The sequence below is a fragment of the Indicator indicator genome, chromosome 1 (genome assembly GCF_027791375.1).
Source record: "Indicator indicator isolate 239-I01 chromosome 1, UM_Iind_1.1, whole genome shotgun sequence".
NCBI lineage: Eukaryota > Metazoa > Chordata > Aves > Piciformes > Indicatoridae > Indicator > Indicator indicator.
In genome coordinates, this window is record NC_072010.1 from 128,094,001 (window position 1) to 128,110,089 (window position 16,089).

Sequence of the window (16,089 nt, forward strand, 5' to 3'; positions counted from 1 at the left end):
AGTGTTAGGAACAGGTTCTTTACCATGAGGATGGTGAAACACTGCAACAGGTCACCCAGGGAAGTGCTCAGGGCCCCATCCTTGGAGATATTCAAAGGTGAAGCTCAACAAGGCTCTGGACAACCTGCTCTAGTGGAGGATGTCCCTGCTGATTGCAGAGGGGTTTGGACTGGATGACCTTTGGAGGTCCCTTCCAACCCAGACCATTCTGTGATTCTATGATTCTAAACACTTCTGCTTTTCAGTTAGCTGGGGATGATACACATCTCCCTCAAGTCTCTTTTAGAAGTCACACCCTTCTTGTCTGACATCAATCATCTTCCTCAACTACACCTCAGGGTAACTTTTCCCAGTGTGCCCATCCTGTTCATCTTGCCCTTCTCCCTCTTCCCTAAACTCTGCCAAAGCCTGCATCATCCTCAATGCCTCACTTTTTTCTCCCCTTTTTCTCTATGCCATGCAATGAGTCATGCTACCACTCAAAGCCAACTTGCCAATGCAGCAGAAAAAAAAAAAAAAAAAAACAAAAAACCAAAAAAAACCAAAACCCCAAACTTAACACTTACAGACCTCCAAAAAAGAAAAATCAAATCCACACTACAGCAAATTAAATTTCTATGCAAAGATGACTGAAGTCTCAAGTGATGCTTCCCACTGCAGTGTGCTGTATCTTATCTGAGCAGGTATTATATGGAAAGTCACTGGTTTTATTTATCTGGGAGAGAAGACAGAAGCATGATTCTCACCTTTGTTAGGTGAGAAGGAAAAGAACCAACCCTAGGTGCAGTGGTAAGCATCATACCCTTCATTTGGGTCATTTTAACACTGGACCCACAAGGTAGTTAGGAGAGTCCTCAATATAGGAAGGATATGGACCCTCTCCATTGGGTCCATAGGAGAGCCACAAAAATATTCAAGGGGTTGGAGCAGCTCTGCTACAAGGACAGCCTGAGGGAGCTGGGAGTTGTCAGCCTGGAGAAGAGAAGGCTCCAGGGAGACCTAAGAGCAGCCTTGCAGTACATGAAGGAGGCTACAGGAAGAATGGAGAGAGACTGTTTGCTAATGCCTGCAGTGACAGGACAAGGGGCAACAGCTTCAAACTAGAGCAGAGCAGACTTAGATTGGATGTTAGGAACAGGTTCTCTGCTAGGAGGGTGGTGGATCACTGAAACAAATTACTCAGGGAGATGGTCGAGGTTCCTTCCCTGGAGATCATAGAATCAACCAGGTTGGAAAAGACCTCAGAGATCATCAAGTCCAACCTATCACCCAGCACCTCATGACTAACTAAACCATGGCTCCAAGTGCCACATCCAATCCTTTTTTGAACACCTCCAGGGACGGTGACTCCACCACCTCCCTGGGCAGCACATTCCCATGGCCAATCTCTCTTTCTGGGAAGAACTTTCTCCTCACCTCCAGACTAAACTTCCCCTGGTGCAGCTTGAGACTGTGTCCTCTTGTTCTGCTGCTGGTTGCTTGGGAGAAGAGACCAACCCCCACCTGGCTACAGCCTCCCTTCAGGGAGTTGTAGACAGCAATGAGGTCTCCCCTGAGCCTCCTCTTCTCCAGGCTGAACACCCCCAGCTCCCTCAGCCTCTCCTCAGGGAGATATTCAAGGTGAGATATTGAGATCACAGTACATCAGAGGTTGGAAGGGAACTTAAGGGAGGTCCCTTAAGGCATCATTATCTCTTGAGGTCCCTTCCAACCTCTGATATTCAAGGTGAAGCTCAACGAGGCCCTGGGCATCCTGATCTAGTTGGGGATGTCCCTGCTGACTGCAGGGGAGGGCTTGGACTGGCTGCCCTTTGGAGGTCCCTTCTGTCCTGGCCCACTCTCTGCCTGTATGCAACAACTGCAAAGACACAAGGAATAAGAGTGTACCTTTATTTGAACATGTGCACTGCACTGGAGCAGTCCATACAACGCCAGCAGTCTTCTCTTTGCACAAACCACTATCAATCCAGTTGGGTTTTTAAAAGACTTAGATCACAGTTCTAGGTGGAAGCAGCATTTAGTGCAAAGAATAAAATAAAAAAATAAAAAAAAAAAAACACAAGGAAAACCTTAACTTTAGTTAAACCATACCTGGGGAGTTGTTTTCTTAGTGCAGCAGTCATAGCTATTTCCCTACTGGCCTTAAAAAGTGGAGGACTGAGCAGCTGTGGCAGTTCGCATGTGGAATTTCTAACACAAAAATTTGTTTTCCTTTAAAAAAAAAAAAATCAAATCAAATGATCTACACTACACCACCAAAAAAAAAAAAAATATCCAAATCAAATGATCTACACTACACCACCAAAAAAAAAAAAATATCCAAATCAAATGATCTACACTACACCACCAAAAAAAAAAAAAATATCCAAATCAAATGATCTACACTACACCACCAAAAAAAAAAAAATATCCAAATCAAATGATCTACACTACACCACCAAAAAAAGAAATCCAATCAAATGATCTACACTACACCACAAAAAAAAAAAAAAAATCAAACTAAATGATCTACACTACAGCAACAACAAAATCAAATGAAATCAAATGATCTATACTACAGCAACAAAAAAAACTGATAGCTCATATAGAATTGCTCAGAATCAATTCAGCAACTTAAAAATATATATATATAAAATGCTCAGTGTTTGCTGAATTGCTTTATACTGCATCTATCACTTAAAAAATAAACACTATGCTAAAAGAAAAAAAAAAAAAGAGGTTTAAAGGGGGGGGAAAACCAACTCCAACTCTTTATACTAAAAAAGCCACCACCTCCCTCTTCCTTGTTGTGACTGATTTGTACATCTACACCACCTCACTCAGGAACATCTCTGCTGTGAGCTCCATCCCAGTGCATGCCTGTGGGCTTCATTTCACCTCTGGAAAGAATCCTAGTTAGAATCAGTGGGAACAGTCATGCTTGCCAAGTGAAGGATGCATGTCACCGGGTAGAGGAGGACATGGATTTCATTTGCAGCTGCACAGTATACTGATGGCAGCCCTGCATCATCAATGAAGGGTTGCTGCCAGGCTCTAGGCAACATCAAAGCAATTTCTGGAATGTACACAGAGCTAAAAACACTCAGGAAAATGCAAGACACTCTACTCTTTTTTTAGAGGGAGGTTCTGCTCTTTGGGAGTACTTGGGGGTGGGGGAGATGAACAAGCTGTAGGCCATGGAAGAACTGTGCCCCATGTAGATTAAAAAAGAATTAACTGCAGTAAATTAAAAAGAAAAAAAGAAGACTGAAGAATACTTCTACTGACTGGTCAAACTAGAAGCATTTTAACAGCACAACTTCACCAAACAAGTTACACACTCCCAAATTTTTGCCAGTTTTCCCAGTCTCACTCTGGGATTCTGCTTATGCTACTGGAATCTCATGAGTATGTAAGGTAGGCTGCAGTAAAATCATCCTTTCTGTATGACTTCAGGATATAGATCTCCAGAGTGCTTTTTCAGTTTGCTTTGTTTTCATTGAGAGAATCTTAGGGAGAAATCAACTCCCTCTAATAAAAACTGGGAAAATGCTGATATTAGAGGAAAAAAAAAAACCAAACCACCCAAATGCTGATATTAAGGGGAAAAGAAAACCCAGAGAAGATAAAAATTAATCAACTAAAGCCCCCCAAACATGATTATGCTTCAGGATTACAACCTGTTTTAGGCAAATAGTGCACTTTTTATTCTACTCTGGAAATGTAGAGCAATACAGAGAATGGTTTCTACCCTTCCCACCTCCCTTTAAGTGGGGTTTTTAAACACTGAAAGTTTGAGTCAACAGATAGGACATCCCTACCCAAACATCACTTTCCAGACCACAGGAATGAAAGGAAAGCTTTGCAGAACAAACCTAGCACACAACCTGGCTTCCAGTGATTTTTACACTGCCGGTGAATCCAGCTCAGCCAGAGCCCCACACAAAACATGGTCAACCTGCAACAGTCCAACCAGGATTTACCCTACTGAAATATAAACCACCTGCCTCCAACATTCAGCATTGGTGCTGCACATCAACCTAGAGCATGCCCACGTTTCTTTGCCCTCTGAAGTGATGTTCCCTTCAAGAACCCAGTGCTGCCCTTAAGGCTGAGGAGGGCATGCCCACAGGGAACTCAATTTCATGCAGTGGGTGGGATGGAAAGGCAGCTTTCATTTCCATGCTGATAGAGTTCAAAGGGCCTCTCTAACCTGCTGTGAAATCCACATCAAAAGCCAAATAATCAATAGGGCTGCAGCTAAAGAACTCCATGAAGTAAAAGGTCAAAGGTGGTTCTCCTGCAGAAGAGATTACAGCAAGGAGGAAGGAAATTAAGAGTGAAGAGAGAGAATTTCAGACTAGCTGTCTTCCCTTCCCACACTGAAGGGACTTTGGGTATCCTTTCAGAAGAATTTATTATTATTATTTTCCCCCCATTTTCCCCTCCCCTAATTTTATTATGCCCTTCTCTATAGAAGCATTGCAAGTGTTTATTAAAAGAAAAAAAAAAGAAAAAAACAAGCAACCAGACAAAAAAAATCCCCCTCCTCCTTAAAAGCATCATAGATAAAAATTTAATGGAAAACCCAACCAAACCAAAACACAAACCAAAAAAAAACCCCAAAAAACCAAAAAACAAACAACCTCCCTGGACCACCCTTTCAGGGATGAAATGCTAAAGATGTCTTTTTTTTTTTTTTTAATCAGTTTGAGAAGATCTACAAAAGAAAAAAACCAAACCCAATCCAACAAAATAAAAAGGATCACATTCTAAAGGTTCAGTGCATTCAGCAGCCATAGAGGTTTGCTGCTTATTTATCTTTTAAGTTGACTTCCAAAAAAATAACACCCTAGCTCATCAAAATATACAATTTTTTTTCCTCCCCCTTCCCCATTTGCTTTTAAATTAAAAATCATAATTAAAAAAACAAACCAAACAAACAAAAAAAAACCATTTAAAGAATTCACAATCAATAGCAGGACTAAGTTTCAGGATCATCTACAGCAATATAATTTAAAAGGTTCAAGATGGCAAATATGCAGCAGGTGGCAGGCCTATATATGCTCCATGCAGCATGTACATTTAGGAGAAGTTAATCAAATAATCTTCCTGGTCAGATGTTGGTTTGTTTCTTCCAAATAGTATAGAATACCCATCTGGAGAAAAAAGGAGCAGTTAAGGGAAAAAGAAACAACAGAAGTAAAAGCAGAGTTTGTAATACACACTTAGAAGCATAGAATCAGTCAGGGATGGAAGGGACCACAAGGCTCATCCAGTTCCAACCCCCCTGCCATGGGCAGGGACACCTCACACTAGATCAGGCTGGCCAGAGCCTCATCCAGCCTGGCCTTAAACACCTCCAGGGATGGGGACTCCACCACCTCCCTGGACAACCCATTCCAGGCTCTCACCACTCTCATGGTGAACTTAATTTTAAGATAGCTCTTTTCAGGGAGATTTCCAATCTGAAAACTTATAGCAGCTCAAAGATTCATACAATGCTTCAGGTTGGAGCAAGTGGCTGAAGAAGAGCCAGCAGTGTGCCCAGATGGCAAAGAAAGCCAAGGGCATCCTGGCTTGGATCAGCAGTGGTGTGACCAGCAGGAGCAGGGTAGGGATTGTTCTCCTGTACTCTGCACTGATGAGGCTGCACCTGTGTTCAGTTTTGGGCACCTCCATACAAGAAGGACATTGAGGGGTTGGAGCAGGTGCAGAGAACAGCAACTAAGCTGCTGAAGGGCCTGGTGAATGAGAATGATGAAGAGCAGCTGAGAGAACTGGGACTGCTTAGTGTGAGGAAGAGGAGGCTGAGGGGAGACCTTATCATGCTCTGCAACTGCCTGACAGGACAACATAGAGAGACTGGTGCTGGTCTCTTCTCACAGGGAATTAGTAAGAGAACAAGAGGGAATGGCCTCAAGCTGCACCAGGGCAGGATTAGGCTGGACATTAGGAAACATTTTTTCCCAGCAAGAGTGGTGAGGGATTGGCACAGGCTGCCCAGGGAGGTGGTGGAGTCCCCAAGCCTGGCTGTGTTTAAAGGTGGTTTAGTTGTGGCACTTAGCAATATGGTCTAGCAGTGAACTTGCTAGAGTAGTGTTAGTGGTCTGATCATCTCAAGGGTCTTTTCCAGCCTTGAACTCAACCACCTCCCTGGGCAGTCTGTTCCAATGCTTGACCACACTTGGAGTGAAAAAACATCTCCTAATGTCCAGCCTATACCTCCCTTGGCACAGCTTGAGGCCATTCCCTCTTGTCCTATCACTAATTCCCTGTGAGAAGAGCCCAGCACCGTGCATTGTCCCATTTGCTGGCCCCTTTTAATAGATTCTTGAACAGAGAGCTCAGACTGGATTTCCAATGGGTAAGAGAGTGATTCCTAATAGGCATTATCAGTTGGTGAAGAAATAGTCAGATTGCATCAGGTTGGAAGGGACCCTCAAAGATCATCTTGTCCACCCATCCTGCAGTGAGCAAGGAGACTTCCACCTAGATCAGGCTGCCCAAGTCTGGTCTTGAATGTCTCCATGAACATCCTTGGGCAGCCTGTTGCAGTATTTCACCACTCCAGTTGTAAAGAACTTCTTATGTCCAACCTAAATCTGCCATGGTCCAGTTTGAAACCACTGCCCCTTGTCCTCTCACTACAAGCCCCATAATTCCTCATCCTGTCACTACTATTCCAAGTGGAGGGGTGCATATATTTCTCAGCAACATCCCATTCCTAAAAATCCAGGATTTCTTCACTTTTCTGGGTTGCAGGCAAATCATACATGGAGCTAGTAGTTTCAGCTTCAAGCCAGCAGCTTCAAGTGAGGCATCTTAATCTGGCATTCTGCTGGCTGTGTTTGCTTTGAGTGTCTACCCCTCTTGTGTGCAGGAAATGTTTCTGCAGGGCAATGCCTGCTGTGGCTGTGTGTCTCTTGACAGGAGAGCTCTTTAAAGGACCTGCTGGTTCATAACATGTTAAGTGTGTGGAAACTGCCACAGCCTTTCCTCTGCTCTGTGTGTTCACTTTGCTTCCCTTCTGTCTCTAATCCTAATACTGTTCTGAGCTCCACACTGACTAACAAACACCTCCTGCTTCTAACTGCTGTCAGCTCTCTACTCAGTCTCAGATTTAATCTTAACATTTTCAAGACAAAAAGAAAAAAAAGAGAGAAGACATGAAGATATTTGCCCTTGTAGCTTGGAGTGTCAGAGACAGTAGTTATTTGTGCTTTTACAGCTGTCAGGCCTTAATGCAAACATTATTAAAAACATAGCCTGGGTCTTGTAAGGTGCTGATCATTTTCACCAGTTGTGAATGTATGGCATTTTAAAATAATGATCCCTGCCAATAACCTTCAACATAAAACTGCAGTACTTCATTTACTATGGAAAAAAAAAACCCAACCACATAAATAGTGTTTCAGTTAGAATTGCCTCCTTGTACTTCAGCTCATCACCTCCAAGCAGTCTAGGCTTGCTTGGTTTATTAATACAACACTCTTCACTTGTTTTTTATTCCCCCCCTCAGTCTTTAAGGATACAATTCCATGTAGGAGGGAACACAAACAGTTTCTTTTGAAAACTCCACAGGACAATAAAGCCTGCTGAGCTGTTCTTCATACAGAGTCAAGGCATCAGTCAGATTGATACAGTTTCCCTGCAAGAAAAACAAAGAAAGAAGTCTCAGTTAGGATCACACACACACAAAATAAAAAGAGCAGAAGTGCAGATAAATCTATAGAATCACAGAATGGCTTAGGTTGGAAAGGACCTTAGAGGTCAGGACAAGGGGCAGGTGGGAAGGGACCTTAGAGATCAGGACAAGGGGTAATGGATATAAACTGCAGCACAGGAGGTTCCACCTCAGCATGAGGAGGAACTTCTTCTGTCAGGGTCCCAGAGCCCTGGAACAGGCTGCCCAGAGAGGTTGTGGAGTCTCCTTCTCTGGAGATTTTCCAGCCCTGTCTGGATGTGTTCCTGTGTGACCTGTGCTGGATTCTATGCTCCTGCTCTGGCAGAGGGGTTGGACTGGAAGATCTCCAGAGGTCCCTTCCAACCCCTAACATGATGTGATTCTCACCCTGTGATCATCTACTCCAACCTCCCAGCCATGGGCAGGGATGCCTCTCTACTAGACTCAGCTGCTCAAGGCCTCATCCAACCTGGCCTTGAACACTGACATTAATGCAAGGCTGCTACAGTCATTCAGAACTGGAACCATGCTGTTCACAGCATCACAGGATGTTAGGGAAACATAGAAGAGAGAATCACAGAATGGTCTGGGTTGGGAGGGACCTCCAAAGGTCATCCAGTCCAACCACCTCTGCAGTCAGCAGGGACATCCTCCACTAAATCAAAGGATGCAAGGGACCTCTGGAAATCATCAAGTCCAACCCCTCTGCTAGAGCAGGAGCATAGAATCCAGCACAGGTCACACAGGAACACATCCAGACAGGGCTGGAAAGCCTCCAGAGAAGGAGGCTGTTCTTAGTATTCAGTATTTACAAGGCAGATCCTGAACAGCTTGTCTGCATGCTGCCTCCAGGGAACATCAATGGGAGTATCTCTCCAAGCAAGGGTTGGATCAGCTCTCTTCTCATTAGCAGAAGCAAGCACTACATGAGGGCTTCAGCTGAAAACCAGTCCACCATGTGTTCTTCACCTGAAATATCTACTCAGTAACTCTTCTCTTTAGGGTTGCTTAAGTATGCTGCAAATATTTCTGCAACAAACAGATTTTCATAGATTCATTGAATGGTTTAGGTTGGAAGGGGCAATGGATATAAACTCCAGCACAGGAGGTTCCAGCTCAGCATGAGGAGGAACTTCTTCACTGTGAGGGTCACAGAGCACTGGAACAGGCTGCCCAGGGAGGTTGTGGAGTCTCTGTCTGGATGTGTTCCTCTGTGACCTGTGGTGGATTCTCTGGTCCTGGTCCTGCTCTGGCAGGGGGGTTGGACTCAATTTCCAGAGGTCACTTCCAACCCCCAACATCCCATGGTCCATTGCCCCTTGTCCTACCCCAGGGTGCAACTGAGCAGAGCCTGTCCCCTACCTCTTGCCCCCCCAGCCCTCAGATATTTATAAACATTTACTAAATCCCCTCTCAGTCTTCTCTTCTCCAGACTAAAAAGCCCCAATCATATTTGGTTTGGGGTAGCATAAAACAGTAGGGGCTTGTGGGGGGGGGGAAAAAAAAAAAAAAAAAAAGAGATGAACCCAAACTGAGCCCCAACTGCACAAAGGCCAACAATGAACAGACTGCTGTAGTATTTGTTTAGTAACCTGTTATTATCCAGGGGACACCAGCAGCCACCCTTTACCAAATATATCATTTTGTTTTGACAGCAGAGAGAATGCAAAAGCAAATTAAAACCCAACCTGTGTGTGTGTAATTTAAGTCAGAAATAGAAAACACTTCTAGGTAATTTCTGGAGCACACCACTAATACAGAGGAAGTTTCACAGGGTACACAAGGAGAGGAAAGTATCCACTTCCCCAGCCTGTTGCTTCAGTATTTCCATCCTTTCTGCTTCTCCAGCAACAGACAAATCACTGCAGCCAGGGGGGAAAACGAGTCACAGGAACAATGGAACATGGCAAGAAGCAGAGAGTTTTAACTTTTCAAACTCACAACCTCCAACATCAGCATATCAACCTAAAGGTTCAGCCATCCCCACCTGGCTGTTTTACCTCCAGAAGGGGAGAGGTGGATATCACAGTCTCACAGTCTATCAGAGGTTGGAAGGGACCTCCAGAGATCATCAGGTCCAACCCCCTGCCAGAGCAGGAGCACCCAGGGGAGTCTGCACAGGAATGCATCCAGGTGGGTTTGGAAAGGCTCCAGAGAAGGAGACTCCACAACCTCTCTGGGCAGCCTGTTCCAGGGCTCTGGCACCCTCACTGGAAAGAAGTTTCTCCTCATGTTGAGCTGAAATCTTCTATGTTCAAGTTTGTCTCCATTGTTCCTTGTCTTATCACTGTGCACCACCCAAAAGAGCCTGGCCCCCTCCAGTTGACACCCACCCCTCAGCTATTGATAGACATTAATCAGATCCCCTCTCAGTTTTGTCTTCTCCAGACTAAATAGCCCCAAGGATCTCAGTCTCTCTTCATAGGGGAGATGCTCAAGTCCCCTAAGCATCCACAGAATTTGATAGGTCTGAACAGGTTAAGTGCCATTGCTACTGGACATCCTTCTCTGGGAGAGTGTACTAGAGAAGTTTACTTGATAGTTTTAATTTCACATAGCTTTCTATTTTAACTGACAACTGCCAGAGTCAGCCATGGCCAGGGCTGGTTTTGGTTGGGTTTTCTGGTTGTGGTGGGTTCTGGTTGGTTGGTTTGTGTCGTTGTTTCTTGTCTGCTTCTGTTTTGTTTTGTGTGGTTGGTTTGTTTGGGATTTTTATGTTCACCTGTTTGTTCTGTTGGTGTTTTTGTTTCTGGGGTTGTTTGTTTTGTTTTTTGTTTGGGTTTTTTTCCTTCACTTCAGAGCAGCTAAGAAGCAGTAAAACAGAGCAAGGAATTCATGCCATAAGGTTTGATTTTTGGGTGACAGGGATGGCTTTTAAGGACATAATGGAGGCCAATCTCACTGGAAGTATCTCCACTGGCCAAATGGCCTGAACTAAAACTGAACTCTTGGTACCACAAGGAAATGAAATGTCTGTCCCTTAAAGACTCCTAAACTGCCAAGAAATCACACAGGCTCACACAGAGGCTGTCCTGCATCCGTTCTTCCAGCCTCCTTTCAACACTGAAAGGAGAAACCTGCTCCCTCTTTGGAAGTGCTAATTAGAAAACCCACACAGTGGCCAAAAAAAGGAGTGTAGCTATGGAGCAACATCCCAGTGGTCTGGCCATTCAGAGGGCAGGGCCACTCTGTATTAGAGAGCAGCCAGGAAGTGAGAGCTTGGTGAATGGCTGCGTGTGCCTGGGGGAGACATCTGACCCCTTGGCTCCAGTGGTTAGTGGTGTTTACCAGAACCCAAACCTGTGAGTGCTCCAAGACAGTTTCTGTCCTGACTGGGTTGAATGACCCAGACTATGAAGGAGCAAAGTCCTGTTGAGAGGTATTTTTAAAGGTTCCACTTCATAAACAGGAGGAAAATGACAGCCTGCACAACCCCCAAGGATTAGGTCAGCAGAGCAAAAACTTAGCACAGAAAACAATAATGAAAAACCAAAAGCCAAGCATATTTCTTAGCTTCATGTAATCCCCAGACACAAAGGGACAACCTTACAATCAGTAGCCTCTACATCTTAAGAGTGTAGTTTCACAGCTGCTGGGACAATCCTTACATGCTATTAAGAAGGTGCAAGATGGTGATGGTTCAGGAAAAAAAAGCCAGCCCACCTCAAATTAGTATCTACAACTACACTGAAGTTGGAGGGAAAGTCCATTAGAGATAAAACCAGACTGTGGGATGTGGCAAGTTCTTACATCCTCACCCACTCCTCTTCCCTGTGAGAGCTGGGAACCTGAACATGTAGCTGCTTTCCCTTGGAGAAAGCAACTCTGAGCATTTCAGACCCAGATCTACACTGCATCACTAAACACTTCCAAGCACCAGCTTCAGAAAGAGGAGGAACAGAAATATAGGAAGCCATATGACCCTTAAGCATCAGAGTGGTGGGATTAGGTTCACCAGTGAGTTTTCACAGAACCACAGAAACGTTCAGGCTGGAAAAGAGCCTCAGGATCACCAAGCCCAACCATTAACCCTACTCTACAAGGCTCACCCCTAAACCACATCCCCAAGCACCACATCCAAACCACCTTCAAACACAGCCAGGCTTGGGGACTCCACCTCCCTGGGCAGCACATTCCAATGCCTGGCAGGGAAAAAAAACATTGCCTACTGTCCAGTCTAAACCTCCCCAGTCACAGCTTGAGGCCATTCCCTCTTCTTCTATCACTAATTCCCTGTCAGAAGAGACCAGCAGCAGCCTCTCCACAACCTCCTTTCAGGTAGCTGTAGACAGCAATGAGGTCTCCTTTTTTTAACAAACCTCAAGTGTTAAACTTAAGGAGGGCTGACAAGTTGAACTTTAGAGCTCTTGGTCTGCATACCTCCCTTTTTAGGCTGAAAGCCTCTCAATATGGAAGATGCAGCTGAAGAACCAAGGCTGCAACCCATACAGGTAAGTTTTATGTTCTCATTGTGATGATTATTTAGGGACATAGAGCAAGTATGGAAGCATTCCATCCCCCTCTCAATAAGCACTGACTTAAAACACCAGAAAAAGAGATCCATAAACCACCCTTTCTACCTGTCCAGAGCTGAAACAAGCAGAAGATCCCTCCTTCACCCTAAAATTGACCAATTGTGTTCATGCATCCCCTAGGAACATAAAGAAATAATCTGCAAAACCTTTGCCAAGCAGAACCTCTCTCCAGGTTAGTCAGCTGCTAGGCAATGGTGGTGATCAGTCTCCACCTGGTGGTGAGAGGAGATCCTGTATCAGCACTTGGAGACTGCTTTGAGCATCACCATGGGGTGATCATCAAGGTTTGATAAGGGCAGTGTGTCAGAAATTATTCTTTGTACGATCTCAGATAAATTATATCTGAGTTAGACAGCTCTAGACTGCCTGCTGACAATTTCTGAACCGAGGAGAACATTTTCCTGGGGGGTTGGACTCAATGGTCTCTGGAGGTCCAGTCTAACCCTGACTCTTTGCAGGTCCAGTCTAACCCTAATACTCTGGAAACTCCCAACAGAGCTCAATGAAGAGGTGACAAGCCTGAACATGTGACAATGATATCCTGGGATGGATTAGAAGGGGTGTGATTAGTTGGTTGAGAGAGGTTCTCCTCCCTCTCTGTCTTGCTGAGGCTGCACTTGGAATATTGTGTCCAGTTCTGGGCCCCTCAGCTCAAGCAGAACCTCAATCAATTGGCTGAAGGAGTCCAGCACAGAGCCACAAAAATGAAGGGAATGGGACATCTCCCTGCTGAGGAAAGGCTGAGGGAGCTGGGGCTCTTTAGCTTGGAGCAAAGGAGCCTGAGGGGTGTCATCATTCATGTTTATAAAGACAAAGAGCAGTGTCAGAAGAATAGAGCCAGGCTCTGCTCAGTGATGTCCAAGGGGCAATGGGTGCAAGCTGGAGCAGAGGAGCTTCCATGTGAACATCAGGAAAAAAAAAAAAAAACAAAAAACAAAAAACAACTTTCACTGTGAGGGTGCCAGAGCCCTGGAACAGGCTGCCCAGAGAGGTTGTGGAGTCTCCTTCTCTGGAGCCTTTCCAAACCCACCTGGATGCATTCCTGTGTAACCTACTCTAGGTGCTATTGTTCTGGTGCTCTGTTCGAGGTCCCTTCCAACCCCTAACATTCTGTGATTCTGAAAACCCACACATCTGTTTACAAATGACATCTGTTCTGCTTTTTCAAGCAATTGTTTGTAGCTAAAAACATTCAGAAGCATGCCTAGCTGATTCTTGAAATGATGCTTTTCAAGTCCAAGACTGAAATAAGACAAAGAGAGGACAGTTTGCAACACAAAACCCCCTAATGATTGTTAAAAGGGAAGAATCAGCTTGCTGGTAGATTTTTCTCAGTTGCTTTAGAGCTTGTCCCCTTTCTTTCTAACCTGAGAAGTGCAAACTGCAAGACATGTACAGCAATACTTTTTGTTTTTTAAAGCAGACACCATACCTGTGTGAAGTATTTTCCATCTTGCTTCAGGACTTTCATGGAGAGGTCGAGAATCAAGCGCAGAAATTCCCAGGTAGAATCTGCAGGGAGAGTTTTGATTTCAAACCAGAACAGCACACGACTGCCTTCGTCACTTGCATTCAAGACCTGCAACATACCTACTGCTTAAAGGGGACCTATCCTATACCTTTAAAAAAACCACAACAAGCAGCCAACAAGAAAGAATATAACCCTCCCACAAGCCATACCTAGTGGCAATAACAGAAATCTGTTTTGTTTTTTTCCACCCCACTATAATTTTCCAGACTCTTTAATTTCCAAGAAATTAAATGAATTCATTTCCAAGAAGCTAAAGAGTAGGTAAAATTTTACTGCAGTGTGAACTTCAAATGCATTCTCCATGAGCTGGTATTATTCTGGAAGAGGAGTTTAAAGAATTCCTCAGCACTTGAGTTTTCCTGACACTGAAAGAAAAAAAACTACGAATTAACAGATGTGTTGCTATCAGTTTTTGACTCTCAGCTTTGTAATCAAGAAGGTAAAAGAATCAAAGTATTTTTGTTGCAAACTGCTAACTATCATGCAGAGGAGGCAGAAACATCCAAAAACCTTCCTATTTAGAAGAAAAAAAAGATTAACCTTCTTCTGGAGATGTGGAGATTGGAACAGCTGTCAGGTCATTGATGACATAATCAAACATCCTTCCTTCTTTGGCATACCTCTTCAGTACAGGAATACAGTCTTCAATCAGAACCTGTAAGAATGAAATTCTAGTCCTCAAAATGCCCTAAAACTGACCAAGTAAAAGGAGCAAAAGCAGACTGACAACAATTAAGAGGAAGGGGAAATACAACAAATTAAGTATGCATTTGATTTTAGGCTCCACTCTCAACCTCATCACATAAAAAGGAAGAAGAGGTTTAGGAATTATGACAATGACAACACAGGCACCACAGAACTGTACCTCCCAGCCCTGCCACTGCTTGCGGTGTGACTTGGCCCACCCAACACTTAGCAGAACCCCAACACAGGAGCAGAGTAAGATGTCTGCATGAAGGGTGACTCTGACTCATGCAAAGAAGTATGTGAAACCCAACAAGGGCAAGGGCAGAGTCTTGCATCTGGGAAAGGACAACCCTAGGGACCATGATAGGTTGGGAATGACCTGTGGGAGAGCAGCACAGGGGAAAGGGACCTGGGAGTCCTGGTGGACAGGAGGATGCCCATGAGACAACAATGAGTCTTTGTGGCCAGAAGAGCAAGGGCATCCTGGGATGGATTAGAAGGGCTGTGGTTTGTAAGCGGAGGAAGATTCTCTTCTCCCTCTACTCTGCCCTGCTGAAGCCACATCTGGAATCTTGTGTCCAGTTCTGGACCCCTCAGGTCAAGAAGGGCCTCAGGGAACTACGTGAGAGAGTCCAGCAGAGAGCCACAAAGACACTGAAGGGAGTAATGGAAGATCTCCCTGCTGAGGAGATGTTGGAGCAGAGGAGCCTGAGGGGTGCCCTCATTTGTGTTTATAAAGCAGTGGGTTGAAGTTGGAGCACAGAAGGTTCCACATGAACACAAGGAAAAAACTTTTTCCCTGAGAGGGTGCCAGAGCCTTGGAACAGGCTGCCCAGGGGGGTTGTGGAGTCTACTCCTCTGGAGACATTCCAAACCCATCTGGATGCATTCTTGTGTGACCTACTGCAGGTGCTCCTGCTCTGGTAGGGGGATGGACTGGATGATCTCTGGAGGTCCCTTCCAACCCCTTACTGTAAGGGTCACAGAGCACTGGAACAGGCTCCACTGAAAGGTTGTGGAGTCTCCTTCTCTAGAGACCTTCAAGGCCTGTCTGGATGTGTTCATCTGTGACCTGAGCTAGATTGTATGGTCCTGCTCTGGCAGGGGGGTTGGACTCAATCTATTTGGGGCCACTCTGTATTAGGACCATGAGGATGATCACAGGGCTGGAGCACCTCTCCTATGAGGTTCAACAAGACCAAGGGCAGGGTCCTGCATCTGGGTTGGGGCAATCCCAAGCACTGATACAGGCTGGGCAGGGACTAGCTGAAGAGCAGCCCTGAGGAGAGGGACTTGGGGATGTTGGTGGATGAGAAGCTCAACAGGAGCTGTCAATGTGCACTTGCAGCCCAGAGAGCCAACCAGAGCCTGGGCTGCATCAGGAGAAGTGTGGCCAGCAGGTCAAGGGAGGTGATTCTCCCCCTCTGCTCAGCTCTGCTGAGACCCCACCTGGAGTACTGCATCCAGTTCTGGAGCCTCTGTTACAAGAGGGATATGGACATGCTGGAAGGTGTCCAGAGAAGGGCCATGAGGATGAGCAGAGGGCAGGAGCACCTCTCCTATGAGGACAGACTGAAAGAGTTGGGGTTGTTCAGTCCGGAGAAGAGAAGGCTCTGAGGTGACCTTCTTGTGGCTTTCCAGTATCTGAAGAGGGCTACAAGAAAGCTGGG

At 45.1% G+C, this 16,089-nt stretch overlaps 1 protein-coding gene across 1 annotated transcript in view; it reads right to left on the reverse strand.

Annotated features, from left to right (window-relative positions):
* Positions 1-4,937: 4,937 nt before the first annotated feature.
* The window catches only part of SMS (spermine synthase), a 47,870-nt gene continuing 36,718 nt past the window's right edge, over positions 4,938-16,089 (reverse strand). The window contains exons 8-11 of the mRNA XM_054384395.1: positions 14,273-14,387; positions 13,634-13,713; positions 7,515-7,630; positions 4,938-5,138 (exon numbers count right to left, since the gene is read on the reverse strand). Of these exons, the coding sequence (XP_054240370.1) occupies positions 5,096-5,138; positions 7,515-7,630; positions 13,634-13,713; positions 14,273-14,387 (354 nt within the window). The 3' untranslated portion in view covers positions 4,938-5,095. The remainder of the gene's footprint in view (positions 5,139-7,514; positions 7,631-13,633; positions 13,714-14,272; positions 14,388-16,089) is intronic.